Source organism: Pleurodeles waltl, chromosome 3_2 (genome assembly GCF_031143425.1).
Source record: "Pleurodeles waltl isolate 20211129_DDA chromosome 3_2, aPleWal1.hap1.20221129, whole genome shotgun sequence".
Lineage (NCBI taxonomy): Eukaryota > Metazoa > Chordata > Amphibia > Caudata > Salamandridae > Pleurodeles > Pleurodeles waltl.
This window is the reverse complement of record NC_090441.1, coordinates 88,394,718-88,413,354: the sequence shown is the minus strand read 5'-3', so window position 1 is coordinate 88,413,354 and position 18,637 is coordinate 88,394,718. Positions and strand designations below refer to the sequence as shown.

At 44.7% G+C, this 18,637-nt stretch overlaps 1 protein-coding gene across 1 annotated transcript in view; it reads left to right on the top strand.

Moving 5' to 3' along the window:
- The window catches only part of TSPOAP1 (TSPO associated protein 1), a 2,439,191-nt gene that overhangs the window by 1,357,541 nt on the left and 1,063,013 nt on the right, over nucleotides 1-18,637 (top strand). The window contains exons 12-14 of the mRNA XM_069226865.1: nucleotides 7,133-7,319; nucleotides 7,449-7,535; nucleotides 8,094-8,308. Coding sequence (XP_069082966.1) covers nucleotides 7,133-7,319; nucleotides 7,449-7,535; nucleotides 8,094-8,308 — 489 coding nt within the window. The remainder of the gene's footprint in view (nucleotides 1-7,132; nucleotides 7,320-7,448; nucleotides 7,536-8,093; nucleotides 8,309-18,637) is intronic.

The window sequence follows — 18,637 nt, the reverse complement described above, 5'->3', positions numbered from 1 at the left end:
AACACCAGGTCAGCTGGCTGGCGGACGCCTTAAGAACCCAAACTGCCTCCGACAACGATGCACTGCGTGCGGCATGGGAAGCGGACACTGGGATTCTATTGCGATAACGCGATGGAGATTTGCTCTCTCAGACCATCTCAACATACCACGTAACTCACGATTCAGACTAATCCAATATTATATAGTGCATGGAGCCTACCTCACACCTGCACGCGTGAACAGATACTTCGCTCGTCAAGATGCGGCCTGCCCCCGATGCCGCGAGATTGGGGCTGATATGTTGCACATGGTGTGGTCCTGCCCTAGCCTAAGCGCCTATTGGAGGGTGGTAATCGACAATCTATCTAACTGCATAACACAACAAATACCCTTCACATGGGAGACATGCATCCTAGGAGTGTTCCCTAGAAACAAACAACACAGAGCAGAGGCGCACTTCACAGACCTAGGACTCATTGTCGTGAAACGACTAGTGACCCGAAGGTGGAAATCACCAGATCCCCCGCCGATACGGGCCTGGAGGCGCTCGCTCGAGGTGTGGGCGGGAGCAGAGGGCTTAGCACTTAGATGAGAAGAAACCCTGGGGCTGCAACAATTTCTGATCTCCACCTGCTGGGAGGGGTTCTTACTACAACTTCATAGCATGGATGCACACCCGACAGAGGAGGGACCGGACTAAAGCGAACTAGTATACATGGGTTAGAAGGTCATACGATATAAGGAGGCAGAATGCAGAAGACGACTGGACAAACTATGACATTGAGGGGCGGGAAAATCGCATGCACCAGACCTGATAAACGACCCAACACCCTCTGCCTGCAAATTGATCTGTCACAATTGATCCCCAACACGAAAATAGTCACGTCAAAATAATCACATAGGTATCTGATCCCGGCAAAAGTTATTAATGTTCTTTTTCCTTTTCTTTTTATTCTAACGTTAATCTATATAAAATTCATATTATCTGCTTGTTAACCAAAAGCACAATAACTGGATATTTGTGACTGAAACAGTGTTATACCAATAAGCAATGCAACTGCGAAGAACAATTGTAAAAACATGATGTAACATATGCCGTACAACTGTGTTTCCAATGTACTAAACACTACTTAACACTGTGAGCATTGCACACTAAAATATGTTGGACTGAAACAAATGCCAAACTATGACAAAATGTAAAGTTTCAAAAAGCTAATAAACAGATTTATGAAGAAAAAAAAAATGGTGAAGGTGATCGGGCAGGAAGGACATTGGCGGCCATGCTTCGTAGACCATGGTCTGGGAATTATACTGTAGAACTGACTGACTCGACGGGGACCCTTTGGACGTGTACGGCAGAGGTTCAGCGTGTCATGTCAGACTTCTATTCGGAACTGTATGCTGAGCGGCCAGGGCTGAGTGGTTCGGATGCTACTGCTTACTTTGAGGAGGTTAGCTTGCTTTGCCTTGAGAACCCCCATAGACAGTACCTGGATGCTCCTTTTTCGGTGGAGGATGTGGTTCAGGCTGTACGTAGTTTGCCAAGTGATAAGGCCCCAGGACTGGATGGCTTGACGCCTGCCATGTATTAGGAGTATGCAAATGTCATGGCGCTGCGCCATCTACACTGAAGCGCTCAAGGGCTGTGTTCTTCTGGCTTTATTGTGGGAGGCTCTTATAGTGACGATTTTGAAACCTGGGAAAGACCCTAGTAGTTGCCACTCTTGCTTATAAATATAGATAATAGGATCTTAGCAAAACTCATTGCAGCGCGTTTGCAGCCCCTACTTCCATCCTTCGGATTACTGGACCAATCCGGCTTTGTGCCAGGATGTTCAACACTATATAATCTGCGTACCTTTTTTTGCGATTTCCCATATGACTGGGCCTGACGATTGCGCGGCAGCAGTCTTTCTGGATGCCGCGAAGGCGTTCGATTAGCTGGATTGGTCGTTTATGTTTGCCCTACTAGCTAGAGTGGGGCTTCGCTCTAGATTCATTCACATGATCCGTCTGCTGTACTCCAAGCCGACTGGTCGATTGAGAATCAACGGTATAGTGTCGGATTATTTTCCGATTGCCGGGGGCACTCATCAGGGTTGCCCCCTTTTACTGCTACTTTTTGTGGTGGCGATGGAACCCCTTGCGGCTGCAACAGCACCATAACCATAAGGGGTTGGCATTCCGACAGCATCCTATTCTAATTTCCCTGTATGGACGTTCCAAATTTATACATTTTTTTCCTAGTTCAATACATCCCATGTAGTATCTGAGTTGCATCAGCCTGAAACTTTCCTTAATCAATATCTCTGGGAAAATAAAGAGCTTCCTGCCACATCTTCCTCAAGTGTGCCCATGTCTAATTCTCATTTACTTCTTAGTTTTGTTAAGTGTCTATATTTAAGCTGCAAATATATGAGGTCTTGAAGTTGTTTATTTTATATTCTGTTTGAAGATGAGCGAATGGGATCGCTCTAGCAGCAAACCACCTCTGTTTAAGGTTGATATACTCTGTTATCCCACCCCCTGAAGGCAGCCAACTTTGTCACATCTTCCAGCGTCCACAGTGGTGTCCTTTGGTGTTAGTGTTTCGGCACACCTCACCTCCTCATTAAGGTTATGACACGATTTAATCTCTTATTCTGTAACTGCTGTGTGTGGTTCGAAATCAAACCCCAATATAGGACCTTATATCATATCATATCTGTCGATCCTGAAGGCTGGCTCTTCCTGAGTCCTAGAAGACCCATTGAAGGAAGTGGGCTCTGTATATACTATCTCAAAGTGAGAGATAGTATGCACAGAGTCTAAGATTTCCCCTTAGAGGTTGATAGTGGCAAAATTAGATAATACTAATGCTCTGTTTTGTGGTAGTTGGTCAAGCAGTAGGCTTATCAGAGGGTAGTGTTAAGCAATTGTTGTACACACACAGACAATAAATGAGGAACACAAACTCAAGGACTTAACTGCAGGCCAGTAGGTTTTTATATTGAAAAATATATTTTCTTAATTTGTTTTTAGAACCACAAGATTGAAATTTGAGGTAAGTACATAAACTGCAAGGTACTTCACACAGGTAAGTATAGAACTTTGATTTAAAACAGTAGCACACACAGTTTTGGTTAAAATGGCAAATAACTATTTTAAAAGTGGACAGTGCAAAAATCAATAGTTCCAGGGGGAGGTAAGTAAACGTTAGTTTCCCAGGTAAGTAAAGCACTTACACATTCAGTCTCCTGGGCATAGGCAGCCCACTGTTGGGGGTTCAAGGCAACCCCAAAGCCACTGCACCAGCAACACAGGGCCAGTCAGGTGCAGAGGTAACAGGAGGGTCAAAACACATAGGTGCCTTTGGAGAACAGGGGTGCTCCGGTTCTAGTCTGCTAGCAGGTAAGTACCTGCGTCCTCGGGGAGCGAACCATGGGGGTTTTGTAGAGCACTGGGGAGGGGACACTCACAAACACACAAAACACACCCTCAGCGGCACGGGGCGGCTGGGTGCAGTGTGCAAAGTAGGCGTCGGGTTTTGTATTGAAAACAATGGAGGTACCCGGGGGTCACTCTGGTGATGCAGGCAGGGCACAGGGGGCTTCTCGGGCCAGCCACCGACTGGGCTAGGATGAGGGCATCCTGCTGGTCACTCCTGCACTGGTGGGTGGTTCCTCTCAGTCCTGAGGGCTGCGGGTGCAGTGCTTGGTCCAGGTGTCGGGTTCCTTTGTTACCAGGCAGTCATAGTCAGGGATGCCTGTGGATCCTCTCTGCAGGCGTCGCTGTGGGGGTGCAGGGAGGTCGACTCAGGGTGTCCACGTCGTTGGAGTCGCCTGGGAGTCCTCTCTGCAGTGTTTGTTGTCCTGAACTTGAGCTGAGGGCGTCTGGTGCAGAGTGTGAAGACTCACGCTTCTGGCGGGGAGTGAGAGTCTCTTTAAAGTTGCTCTTTTGTTGCTTTTTCTGGACAGAGCCACTGTCCTCTGGAGGTTCTTGGTCCTTTAGATGCAGGCAGTCCTCTGAGTCCTCAGAGGTTGCTGGTCCCGCTGGTTGCGTCGCTGTGCCGGTTCTCTGAGTCTGGAGACAGGCCGGTAGGGCTGGGGCCAAGTCAGTTGGTGTCTCCGTCGTCTCTGCGGGGCTTTCAGGTCAGCAGTCCTCCTTCATGTTGTGGGAATCTGATTTCCTGGGTCAGGGTTGCCTCTAAATACTGAATTTAGAGGTGTGTTTAGGTCTGGGGGGCAGTAGCCAATGGCTACTGCCCTGGAGGGTGGCTACACCCTCTTTGTGCCTCCTCCCTGAGGGAAGGGGGGCACAACCCTATTCCTATTGGGGGAATCCTCCATCTGCAAGATGGAGGATTTCTAAAAGTCAGAGTCACCTCAGCTCAGGACACCTTAGGGGCTGTACTGACTGGCCAGTGGCTCCTCCTTGTTTTTCTCGTTATCTCCTCCAGACTTGCCGCCAAAAGTGGGGGCTGTGTCTGGAGGAGCGGGCATCTCCACTAGCTGGGATGCCCTGGGGTGCTGTAACAACAGGCATGAGCCTTTGAAGATCACCACCAGGTGTTACAGTTCCAGCAGGGGGAGGTGAGAAGCACCTCCCCCCAGTGAAGGCTTTGTTCCTGGCCACAGAGTGACAAATGCACTCACCCCATCTGGACAGAAAATTGTCTGGTTGTGGCAAGCTGGCAGGAACTGGTCAGCCTAACACTAGGAATTGGGCTGGTATACAGGGAGCATCTCTATGATGCCCACTGTGTGCATTTTTCAATAAATTCCACACTGGCATCAGTGTGCATTTTTTGTGCTGAGAAGTTTGATACCAAACTTCCCAGATTTCAGTGTGGCATTATGGAACTGTTGAGTTCATAACTGACAGACTCCCAGACCATATAGTCTTATGGCTACCCTGCACTTACAATGTCTAAGGTGTGGCTTAGACACTCTAGGGGCATAATGCTTATGCAACTATGCCCTCACCTGTGGTATAGTGCACCCTGCCTTAGGGCTGCAAGGCCTGCTAGAGAGGTGACTTACCTATGGCACAGGCAGTGGGTTGAGGGCATGGCACCCTGAGGGGAGTCATTTTCTCCCCACCAGCACACACAAGCTGTTAGGAAGTGTGCATGTGCTGAGTGAGGGGTCCCAGGGTGGCATAATTCATGCTGCAGCCCTTAGAGACCTTCTCTGGCCACAGGGCCCTTGGTGTCAGGGGTACAAGTTACAAGGGACTTATCTGTGTGCCTGGGCTGTGCCAAATTGTGGAAACAAAGGTACAGTTTAGGGAAAGAACACTGGTCCTGGGGCCTGGTTCCCAGCGTCTCAGCCCACTTTCAATCATAACTGACATCAACAAAAGGCAAAACGTTAGGGGGTAACCATGCCAAGGGAGGCATGTCCCTACACCCGTCCATTTACAGACATCAGTTAGACAACTTGATAGTAATTTCTAATGTTGGATAATTCAGTTTCACCTTCCTAAATGGCGCTCTATAATGTTGCCGGTAGTGGCGGGGGGCTAATCCTGAGAGCAGCACCCTTGTCATGTCATCTGTCCTACAGAAACACTTTGGAATTGCATATGGTATGTTCTGCAGTGTATGTAGTCATTTTAAAAGTCTGGCCATCTTAAAAGGTGCCACCTGACCCCAGGTGAGATGGTGGATGGTGGGGGGGGGGGGGGATCCAGTGTGCTGCAGAGTCCCCAAGGTAGCAGAGGATCACATATTTGCCAAATTAGAATTTAAACCTTTCCAGGCTTCCGTCCAGGTTGTCCCGTTCAAGTATCCAGCCTCACTTTCTGATCTGGGCATCTGCATATCAGCTCAGCCAGGGGCTTGATTGTCAGTGAAAATTATTTTGGAACAGAGGGTTTCCCTGTCTCTTCCTTTCCCCCCTGTGATTTAGAAAACCTCTTGAGTGAGTGCCGTTTATCCTAACATTCGCTTGGAACATTTGTCTAACTTAAAAAATAAAATGTTGTCCAAAACATATTTTGTAGACTTGGAACATAAACCCCCATTTCACCAAATTGAACCTCCAATTCACCAAAGATGCTTTATGGGCTTGTAGCAGTACCTATGATGTAGGTTCCTTAACTGTCCTGGCCAAGGGCAGGTTGCTCTAGAACCTCCTTAGGTTGAGTCTTGTCGATTTCTCTATCATGAATCCTCACTGGTAGTGGTGAATCATGTGTGTGATTATTGGGTTAGATGTGTCCCTTGATTGATGTATAGCTGTGTCCCCAGCCTTTCAAACCCAGCTATAAGTATCTTGAATTTTGTATATTGAACTCAGCCACATGTTAATGTATTGTGTGTGTGTGTGAACACCAAGGCCTGCCCTTTGACAAAAGTCCAGTCTTCGACCTGTCATGGGCATGGAGGAGTGCACAAAGCATGCCCTCCATAATGGCAGAGGACCTCACTCCATGTCACAGGTCCATGCATGTAGTGTGGCAATGGCCACATGCTAGATGTGACAGGACATCGCCTGGAGTGTGACCCAGAAGGAAGAGCTGTTTTCCCTTTCCTGAATGCCGAGACAGTCCTGCCTTGAAGAAATGAGCCACCACGAGTAGTTAACTCTGGTTCATCCACCAGACACTCCTAAAGAATGTGACTGGCGTGCTTCTGACTTCAAGCTGGAGCAGAGGATCTATGCCTCTGCGGTTATGTGGCTGAGCTTTCCCCTTGACTTCCCTAATGGGTCTAATAATAATTACTAGTGGGTACATTGTTGAATGAAGGGTCTTGCTGCCAGCAGCAGGATTTTTTGATGTCAAAAAAGTATAAATAGTCTTTGAAAAATCTTTTCGTAAGGATAAAAAAAACTTTAAAAGAAAAAACCTGTTCAAAACGTTGTATAAAAGGTGCTTATCAATTACCGAAGTTAGTGTTTGAGTTAAATGGTATAAATAGTAGTATAGTTGTTCTGTTTGAGGTGGGCAGAAAGTAGTATGCATGTTATAGACAAGCTTCAATGGAAATGTCCATCGAGGTTTCCTTTTTCAACTATTATAGTGTCTTTTATTCCAACATGATCATTGCAGGGAAGAGGTTGGCATCATCGATCTGAGGAAAAGGCTTAACCTGTGAAAATAAATACAGCTGCTTTTTGTGCTCACCAATTAATTTGTCGGCTGGTACATTTGTCTCTCTTTTTGTTAGGCTCGGGTAAAGGACTTGGAAGAGAAGTGCCTCAGCCAGACAAAGCAGTTTAGCCTCTTGTCTCAGGAACTCGAACGCTTCCGTCTAAATAATGGAAAAATTGACCTCCTCCCTTCAAAAGTGGTGACTTCTGAACTACCAACCCCTCCTTGCTGCTCCTCCCCCAAGGAAAATCATAATGAGAAAGGTATATTGTTCTTCTGACCCAGTGATAACATGAGATTTTCAAAATCAAACATTTATTCTATGTTTAGGAGGCCAGCTCAAATATGGCCGGTTCTTGTCTGATCCAGCTTAACTTGCTCTGTCTCTGTAGATCCCTCTTCCTCCTGGGATGTGATCAGTTGGGGAGACCTGAGTCATGATGAGAGCCACTCCAGTTTTGTATACCTTTCATTATCTGGTAATGTTACTGGTAAAATGTTTTCAATAGAAACCTGGAGTTTGGTCAGGTAATGTGTATTAGTTGGGTCTGCAGTGCAAGAGCCAATGAATTCAGCTGAACGAACCTTTATATTTTGGAATAAGTTGCGATGATCTGACTGTACCACGGAATCCCTTAAATACACCCTGTGACTGAATTCTGGGCTTAGCGGTGTAGAAATCCACCAGACTGAAGTTTGTGAAAGTGTGTGCCTTCCAAGGGAATGTTCAAATATAAACAAATGATTGTTACACTGGCATACTGTTACATAAAATGAAGTCAGAGAATGGCCCTGCATGGAGAAGGCATACATTTCCACTCAAGATTTCCCACCTGCATTCTTTTCCATTTTCCCAAACACTCTTTCACAGCTTGTTTGTTTGTTAGTTTTTACTTTCCACTTTCTCACTGTGTTGGTCAGTTTCAGAGTTATGGTTTGAGTCTGGTTGGTTCACCTTCACTAAAGTAATCCTGGTACAGTGGGATTCTTCTCGACTCAATGCAGTTTTCTAATATTAAAACTAATTTCTATTTCAGATCTGCCCACAGCCTCATTTGATGACAATATCAAAGATGGAGTTGCGGAAATGCAAGGTGTGCATCAGCCATGCAATGCAATATGCAATATTAACAAATTTACAGTTGAACTACCTTCTCTCGTTAATGAGAAGGAAAAGAAAAAGTCGGAAACCTTTCCCAGTTCACCAAAATCTGGATCCCATAACAGTTCTAAATCTTGCAATTCAACAGAGGTGAGTATTTCAACTGGCTGCCAGATTATACCTTGTTTATACCTTATTTGTTCTTATGTATCTCTTGATTTTCATGCTTTGAGTTGATTTGCCCCAGTTGAAAACATCTAAGATGTCATTAGCAGAGTAGACATACTGGACCAAGAAAACATGTTAAGAGGAACTCAAGTTCATATGTGGCAGAACACAGATATTGTTCCTCTACCTCAGTGTACCTATTAGCTTTCCTTTGACCAGTACACATCACATTGCACATAGGCATTCTGGTGCACTGTAAAAATGTTTACTGTTTTTCTGGTTGTCAGTCTCCTTACATAAGTTGGTACTTTTGAGGAACTCCTGTTGAAATCCCTTCCACTACCCCGGGTGTGGTGGAAACTACAAGTTCCGCGCCAGAGGAGCAAATTGTACTCAGTCATATGAATCCTTTTCCGAGAGCATGTAGTCTTGGAGAACATGCTTAAGAAACCTTTTACATTACTGTTTTTTATGACTGATTCCCAAGCACCACATATACCAGTCATGCCACCAGTGCACTTTCTATAAGTTTTAAAGCTAAATTCTTCTTGCTTGTGTTTGCAAAAGAAACCCACAAATCTCAAAATAAAATAAATAAATAAATGTACAAGTCGGAGATTTCTGTGACTACTGGAACTATGAATGCACCCACCAACACTTTTGTAGTCCTAATACGTGGGCATTGAAAATAGAAATTAACTGGTTCAGACAGGGCTGTGCCATTTGTACGCTATGTGTTCACTGCTATTCAGTGCTGTTTGCAGCACACTCTGTCTTAAATATGTCCCCCGAGACAGAGAAAGTAAAATATCTCCCAGAGTTTCAGCTAGCAAATGGTATGTAATTTGCAGAAGGAGTACAGTATTCAGCAGCACCAACATTACTGAGGTGTTGGAAATGGGGTCTCTAGTTGGCAGAGGTATACACCCTTGTCCAGATAGGGACCACAATCCTAGTCAGGGTAAGTCACACACAATCCAAATTATCCTGTGCCCACCCTCTGGTAGCTTGGCACTGAGCAATCAGGCTTAACTTAGAAGGCAGTGTGTAAAGTAGTTGTGGAATAACTCATACAGTAACACAGTGAAACCACCACAAAAATACACCACACAGGTTTAGAAAAATATAAGATATTTATCTTGCTAAATTAAGGTCAAAATGATAAAGATTCCATAAGCACAAGTTGAAATATCAGTTTTACAATTTAAAAAAGAGTCTTAAATCTTAGAAATCAACAGTATCAAAGTACCTGGTTTGCATCAGAAATTACACTGATGGAGTCCGCAGAGGAGGAGATGCGTGGAAAAATAGGGTGTACGTCGGAATTCCCGGCGCGGCACAGACGATGCGTTGTTTCATTCCATGCTGCAAGGGGCTTTGCATTGATTTCCGGCACACAGTCTTCGTTCCTCACGGAGATGTGGGTTTCTCTTTGACACCCAGGGACAATGCATGGAAATCCTGGGTGTGCAGGACGAAGTCCAAGGCATTGTGTTGATCTGGTATGGCGATGCATCTAATTTTCTGTCACACAGCAGGTACTGTGTCGACTCATCTCTCAGGAAGTCGGGATGCATTGTTCCGGCTCGGCAATGCGTCGATCGAGTAGAATTTCTGATCGCAACGCAGGCGCTGGGTTGATCTTTGCTCAGGAAGTCGGGCTGCGGCAATTTTCTCGTTGCAGGGCAGGCTGTGCTTAGTTTCTGCCAGGCTGTGCAGCGATTTTCAGAACACAAGGAGTTTCCTTGAAGAGATGAAGTCTTTTTGGACCTGATTTTTCAGAAATAGAAGGCAAGCTCAATCCAAGCCCTTGGAGAGCACTTATCAGCAGAGTCAGAGGGTAGCAGGGCAGCAGTCCTTCACAGCAAAGCAGTCCAGATGAGTCCTTTGGGCAGCCAGGCAGTTCCTCTTGACAGGTTGCCAGCTCAGGTCCAGAAGTGTTAGATTTGGTGTGGTCAGAGACCCAGGTTATATACCCAGAAATGCCTTTGAAGTGGGGGAGACTTCAAAGAGTGGTTTTGAAGTGCACAAGGTCCCCTTTCAGTACAGGTCTGTCTGCCAGGGTCCCAGTAGAAGGTTTGTCAGTCCATTGTATGAGGGCAGGCCACTAGCCTTTGAAATGTAAGTGTCAGGCCCTCCACCCTCCTAGCCCAGGAAGAACCATTCAGTACGCAGATGAGTGTGGGTATGACTGGGTATCCTGTGTTTGTGGTTGTCTGGGTGAAATGCACAAGGGAGCTGTCAACCAGCCCATCCCAGACATGGATTGGAGACCGGCTGTAAGGCACAGATGGATTTTAAGTGCAGAGAAATGCTCACTTTCTAAAAGTGGCATTTCTAAAATAGTAATATAAAATCTAACCTCACCAATAAGCAGGATTTAGATTACCATCCTGGCCATACTAAATATGACGTGGTTACCCCTTTATGATCAGAAACTACCACTCAAACAGTATATGAGGGTAGCCCTAATGTTATCCAATGAAAGGAGCAGGCCTCACAGTAGTGGAAAACAAATTTAGGAGTTTTCCACTATCAGAACATATAAAACACACATGTACATGTCCTGCCTTTTACCTACATAGCACCCTGCCCTATGGGTTACCTAGGGCCTACCTTAGTGGTGACTTATATATAGAAAAAGGCATGTTTAAGTCTTGGCAAGTACCTTTAAATGCCAAGTCGAAGTGGCAGTGAAGCTGCACACACAGGCCTTGCAATGGCAGGCCTGAGACATGGTTAAGGGGCTACTTATGTGGGTGGCACAACCAATGCTGCAGGCCCACTATTAGCATGCAATCTACAGGCCCTGGGCACATGTAGTGCTCGTTACTGGGGACCTACAAGTAGATCAAATATGCCAATTGGGTATGATCCAATGTTACCATGTTTAAGGGAGAGAGCATATACACTTTAGCACCTTTTAGCAATAGTAAAGTGCGCAGAGTCCTAAAACCAGCAAAAAGTGTCAGAAAAGTGGAGGGAGGTAGACAAAAAGTTGGGGGGTGACCACCCTAAGGCTGTCAGGTCTAACATGAGGTATGTATTTTTTTAATCTTTATTTGCGAGTTACCTTCAGTTACCTAGCCCTCTCAATGATCAGGGTTTGGTTTCTTGGAAAGAAATATAAAAAATATTTTTCATAGGCGCTCTTACCAAACAACTTGTTGTTTTCCAACCATAAATATGGAGAAAACCTTCAGAAGTATGGGGTGACCACTCTGCTTTCTATATACTCAGTGGCGTAAAGCAAAATGATTGGGCCCCCCTACAGAATGCGACTAGGGGCCCGAGTCCTCCATATGTAACAAATATTTATTGGACTTGTGCTGAATTGGGCCCTCCTGAATGGTTGGGGGCCCCTTGGATGATTGGGTCCCCCCAGCCGCAGGCACTGCAGGGTCCTGTGTTACACCCCTGTTCAGTTACCATGTGTGTCCCTCTGGCACCAAGAACAGCTAAAATTGTAAGCAACAAAAAAAATCTTAAACCAAGGTTCCCTTCTAAGGGTCCAAGCAGCCTCACACCAGACTGCTCATAGCTGCCCATGAGGCCTAAAATTGCAGACCAATTATAAATGATATCACTCCTAACACCAACAGCTGCTCTGATCTGCACACTTAGAATAAAGCTGCGGCCTAGCTGGGACATTTTCTTGCCCACCATTTCTGTTCATGAAGTTTAGCATCATAGACACAATTTTTTTTTTAATACACACAATTCTTTTCATGCTTGTGATGCTTCACAAAACTCACCTCTGGTTCCATGAGAAAAATGTACCTTGTGCTAATTCTCTAGCCCACCTGCACCTAGTGGTCAGAATATTCAGGTAAGAAATGTGCCAAAAGAGTATACAACTTGGTTAGAAAGAAACTGAGAAGAGAAGCCAGACTTTTGATGACTTAGTACAGGTGGTACACTGTCATTCTTACTCCTTGATGCCTGTTTGAAAACAAAAGAATAAGATAAAGCAAAAGCAAATGCAAAAGTATGTGCATATTTTACACCTCAATCGAAATACAAACAGGGCAAAAAAAACAATGGGTAACTGATCACTTTTTGTTATGAAAGCCATCCGGGTCAAAATAAACAACAAGTGCGTTTTGTTTCATAGATTTACAGCACTTTTTTTCAAAGACTTTGCTGCACAGAGACAAGGACATGTGGTTTGAGGGTGGGGTTGTGGGGGGAATGAATGCAAACAAATGTCAGAGACGGCTTCTGAAATCAATAAAGCATGGTGAAAAGCTGTGTGTGCTGCTCAATAAAAAAAAAATGAAACGAAGTGCGGCGAAAAGCTGCTGGTCAATGAAAAGTACAAATTAAAATGAAGCGCAGGGAAAAGCTGCATGTGATGATCAATAAAAAATAGAAATAAATTAAACATGGACCGCTGCGAAAAAGCCCCGTGTGCTGCTCGAAAAGTAAAAGAATGAAAGATCAAGCACAGCGCCAGGCGCAGTGCTGATCAAATGAAAGGCACACGTGCTGCTCAAACCAAAGCAGTCTACAAAAGCATATCACTAGAAAATCTTTCACACACGCAGCTTGTCCTAGATAATTCTAAACAAACATTTGGAATGGAATAGTCTTGTATTTGTTCAAGTTAGAGCTCATAGCGTTGTAAATTACTGACTGAACTTTTATTGTCACACAGACTGAAAATAAAAAGAGGAAGAGAGCGAGCTGGCTCTGGAAAAGCCCCCCTTCGATGTTGGTTTATGTTTACAGAGGGAGCTGGTGGGGAGGAGGGACTGAACACACACCCAAAGTGCAAGGCAAACAGGCCAATACTGAAAGAAAAAGTCCTCTTCAGAAGAGATAACCAGGACTTAGAGTAATTACACAGTACTTTGTGCTGCTCCCAAAGTGAAAAAAGGCAGGACAAAGAGGCAGAACTGACCACTAGCAAGCAAGGATTTTTGAAGGACACTGCAGCTAACAAATCAAAATGCTGGATCTCACTCTATTATATACTTTAGTGTACAGCAGGCCGAACGCTAACGTTCGACCTAAAAACAGCTCAAATCTCCTTCACAAACCCTTTTCTTGAAAAGGAAGAGATGAAGACTAAAAAGATAGTGTAGCCCCATAGGCTGCTATTATGTGTATGTAAAACAGTGACTGTGCCTTCAAGGCTGCAGAGACCACCAGTATCCCATCATGCTCAGCAGGTGGCATTTGCTTCAGTTTCATTACCTGGTAACAGAATCCTGGAGCACTGAACTCAACCTTTTAGGCTGTTTTCTTCAGAATTCACCTTGAACTTCGGTTTAAACATTTTTACAAGTTTGACCAGTGCTCTGCCTATGGGAGAAAGAAGGCTAAAAAAGACCCTCGTAATGTCTGTATTCTTTGTCTTCCCTCAAGTTATCATCCTGAGCAATGTCCTCACTGGAAAAAGTTTTCACAACACACCCTGGGAGAGAGAGAAAAGATTTGCCTTCATGGCACAGAAGAACAGCGCAGGCAGCAAGTCCAGTCTTAAGGTGTGGGACCTCAGAGTGATGAGAGGGTCAGTTCTCTACCAGGGATCTTACATCTGCCTCTGAGGGACATGGAGGTCCACCAAGAGAGTGCCAGCTCGAAAATGACATCTTTCTCGGTTGACGTCTAGGGAGTCGACATCAAGACCAGGGGCGACACCAACTTGCTTGCCGTCGAGGACTGGTTCGTTGTTGAAGAAAAGGTACAGATCGACATTGAGGCAAGGTAGAACTCATATGCTGTTGACGTGCACAGTGAGATGCACGCCAAGGAATCTGTTGACAACAAGGTGGCCTGAACTCTCTGCGTTAAGGAGCGGCTTGACGTCGAAGAAGAAGATCGGCGTCAAGTAGTCAACGGAGGTCACTTTTGGGTCGTCATTGGAGGTCGACGTCTAAGACCATCTCGATGTTAAGGTCAGAAAGGAATAGGAAAAGAATGTGCATTTATTCTTCAACAGATACGGAGTACTGCAGGCCTTATTCCCTTTCTTCACCGATAGTTCTACCGGACATGCCTCCTCCTCCTCCTCCTATTCCACCACTGGCACCTATTCCTCCAGTGCCAGCACGACTACCAAGACCTAGATCGTGCTCCAGAACGCACCATGAGTCACACCATCACAGGCATCGTTCTGTGTGCTCCATAATAGCTTTATTATCTCAGAGTAATGTGTAGTTCTGGAGGGTTTTGCCACTTGATAAGCCAACTGAAGCTCCTCTGACAACAGTGGAGCCGTCTATTGGCCCCAACCTTCCAGGGGCCAAACAGCAGGGAAAGTGACCCTCTCGTTGTTAGTTTAAAAAAAAAAGTCACTCCTTCCCCTCCATCCCCCATAAACCCTTCACACAACCCCCCCCTTTTCATTTTTTTGGAAACTGGTACAAGGCACATTGAGATGTACTTTTGCATTTACTATTGCATTTCTTAATCGTAATATAGCCGTATCCTGTATTTATTGATTTGTAGTAATGAGGGTGACTTGCATTTTTAAGCCAGACTGTAAATTCTCCCCATCTTGCTGTGCTTCTGAGCCTGCTGCTCCACAACTAATTGTAAGTGTTGTTGACCTTTGGCTAGCTGCTTGATAATAGCATTCATTGTTATGGGTTGTTTCATTACTGCAGCCTCGGGGAAATCCAGTTCTGAAACCACAGTCACAGGCTGCAAATCACAATCTCCCCCCCTCCCCAACCCCCCACTGGTCTTAAGGTGTTAATGTTTAATAGGTTTAAGTTGGAAAATATGGTTAAAGTCTTATAGAGTTCCACTTTGAGCTCCTGGTTCTCTGCAGTCCTGCTCGGTCTTTGCAGTTATCTTGCCACTGACCTTTTTTAGGATATAGTGGCCCTCTGAAAAAAAAAAAAAAAAGATTCTGAGTATTTATCTTATGCTTTCATTACTCACACTTTTCACCATCGCCAAGTACCGTTCTCACCATATCAGACTGCATTAGTGTTTGCCCCTTGTGCAATTTCCTCTGTCTGTGCTTAGCAGTGCACTCCTTTTCAGTTTATAGTGCCTCTCCCATCCCTCCTAAGGCAGACTTCGTTGAACCTTCTCACATCTCTGCCCATCCGATTGTTATTATAACAGTCACTTGCCTGTGGCCCTGTCCTCCATCTCTGCATCAGCTGTCTTGCTGTCCTCATGGCAGGCCTCCAGCCTCCTGGATTCTGTCAGTCCATTGTCCTCTGCGTCTGTCACTCTACTCTCCTCTGCATCTATCACTTCACTCTCCGCCCACCTTCCCTGTAGCCCTTGTGGTCTGCAGTGTTCTCTGACTTCCCTCTTCCTGTTGGCTCCAACAATAAATAAAAACCATTTAGGGTGGTTGCTTTCTGTCTTCTGAATGTGGGCTAACTGCTGGAACACTGACCTCTTTTCCTCTCGTCCACTTAACGTTGGCCAAGTTGGATCTTATAGGGCAGCGGTTCCCAGCCTTTTGACTTCTTTGGACCCCTACTTTATCATTACTGGAACCTGGGGACCGAATCATTATTGGAATCCGGGCACCCCCAACTGACCCATTACTTAAAGACAGGGACCTAATCTGTTAATATTATTTAAATTTCTAAGCCGTCGTGGACCCCTGAGGAGGCTTCGCGGAACCCCAGGGGTCCCCGGACCACAGGTTGGGAACCACTGTTATAGCGGACTTTCCAGCTGTCAGGATGAGATAACTCTAAGTTATAGATTTGGCATTCAGTAAAGAGCTTCAATTCATCCCAATAGGTACAGATTAATGGGCATTCCCAAACCATGTAGAAGAAGGTGCCTATTGTAGTGTTACAACATACACAATTAGGATTCTCTGCTCTGCCCATTTTCCACAGGCCTTCAGATGCATAACTGACCCTATGAAAGAAATTAAACTGTATGAGACAAAGCTAGGCAGATATTGCTATTGTGTGGGAGGCCATCCTGACATATAGCCGTTCTTCTTCATCTAGGGGGGTCCTACATAACTTTCCATATGTACTTGAACTGGTAGGAGGTTGTCTGGTGAGTTTACCACTGGAGATCTTTAAGTGTTATGTATCTTTTTTTTGCCAAGTGATTCTAAGCCTCCAGAGGACTAACATCCTGAACAGGTGTCAGATCCATCTGGTATTGCCCCCAGTGTGTGTCTTAATTGCAGATATTTACAAATCTGTAAATTGTGAAGACTGAATCTTTCTGTGAGACAGCAAAGGATTTAATTTGATATTCATCCCATATGTCTAATTTGAATATCCCTGATCAGATTTCAAGCTTTGAAACCTTCCAAGGCTGTTACTTGAGATACCCATTTGTCCTGCCAAAGAGGAGTCTGTTGCTTGAGTTTTCCATACCATCCTGTCCACTTCAGGGTCTTCCACCAGCAGTTCTGCTTGTGCCTGGTGGCCAAGTGGGGTGTCTTTGTGACAGCAGCCCTATATAAAAAAAGCAAGGAAGAGATGGACCTTTAAATAGCTTGAGTTCAAACCTTAATGCAGAGTGATCCCTACTAGCAAAGAGCTAGTAATTAAGTCTGTTGAGCTAAGCAGGCCAGTATTAGAGCTGAAATTCTGCCTCCCCCAAACTCTGTCGTACACTGACTGAACTCACTTGGGGAAAGACCTTGGAGTGTGAGTCTAACCACAGGAAGGCTTTTGTATGGCTTAGAAAAGTGTGGTGGAAATTCGTTGGGGTAATTTTGTAGCTTGCACAACTGTTTCAGGACTATGATTTTTGCACAGTATTACCCAACCCATTATCTTGATGGAGAGTGAGCGGTAGCTCCTTAAGGCCTGTTGCATCTGCACTAAAAGAAGGGCAGAGTTGAGGTCCAAACTTCTCTGTAGGGCTCAGTCAGGATATCTATTCCAAGGTATTTAAAGCTGTCAGTCTGGAACCAAAGGAAAGCTTTTCTAAGAGTTATTTTCTGAAAAAACACAGAAAGAGCCATAGGAACGAGGCATCTAAAAGGATGAGACCAGCATTTCCCCATAGCATATCACAAGCCGAGCAAGAAATTTCAGGTGGTGATATTGGGTCTTTTCTGGACAGTTCTGCAAGCCTTTGCTACTCCTTAGGTGCGTGGATGTTGTGGGGTCTTGGTGAATTGGGCGTGCTCTGTTTCCCAAAGCTTAGTGTTTCTGACCACGAAGCCCCCTGATGCTGTTCCTCCATGGGCTTCTGCCTCAGCACTTCTGCCTAGGTCGAGAGCAGCAAGGGTGCTGTCTCCCGTTCACTAAGGCCCTTCTTGGGCTCTGATTTATAAGCAAATGATGATGCCAGTCAATGAGCAGGCTCTGGTTCTGGCCAAGTAGTCCAGAGTGGTAATTATTATCCATGTAGGAAAGAGTTTCAGTTCAGATATCTTGACTCTAAAAGATAAGGTCTATGATGCCACGCAGGATGAGTGAACATTTTCTCCCTGCCCATTTTAGGACCTAAAGAACATATATACATTAGATAATAGCCAATATACATTTTAAGAAGACGAATTGCAGGAGATGGATAACGAGCTGTAAAGCCAAGAGAAGGCACTCCTTCTACTCTAAACCTTCCTGCCTCATCTCGTGACTATTGATGGCACAGAACCAAATAGAGACAGCTTTATTCCATTCTGGACAGGCTCCTTCAACAAATTGTTTATTATTAAAGATTAATAGGACTATGAGTCCCTTTATGACAATGAAGAGATAATTAATGTTGAAACATACCACATCTTTAAAGCACTCAAAGTCAAAACACTTGGTTAGCAAAGCAGTAAATTTTAAGGAATATTCCGCCCTTTAGTGATTCTGAAGACCTTGTCATTTCACCTCTAAAAACAGAATGTTTTGTTACCGTTCTGGACTTTCTTTCTGATCTATATCTGGTACTTCTTCACTATTTAACAAAAGAAGCTACTCTGGAGGAGACTACACTTCAACCTTTCAGTCCCTTTGAACCAGAAGACACCTGTCAACGTACTTCTAGGATATCATGGGAGCCCCAAGAGCAAGTGTTGCATTAATGTGATTTATTCTACAATTCTAAGAAAATAAAACACTCTAAAAGGAATGGTTACTCCTAAAAAAAAATGCAACACAATAGGTACTTTATTTTCTGTCATGTTGGTACTTCCAAATAATCTCATGAATTATTTTTCATCAAGATAATGTGAAGAAAACTTTTCTCACAGATTAGGGACCTCACATAGATCAACTTGGGTTCATCTCATGTAGATCCAAAGAGAAATATCTGTTTCATAAAATTGAAGTGAAATTTAGGGCTGTTCATCCAGATCAGAATTTATTTCTATTGTCAGCTGAATCAGTCTGTTGTGGGTCATACAGCCAGTACCATTACAGC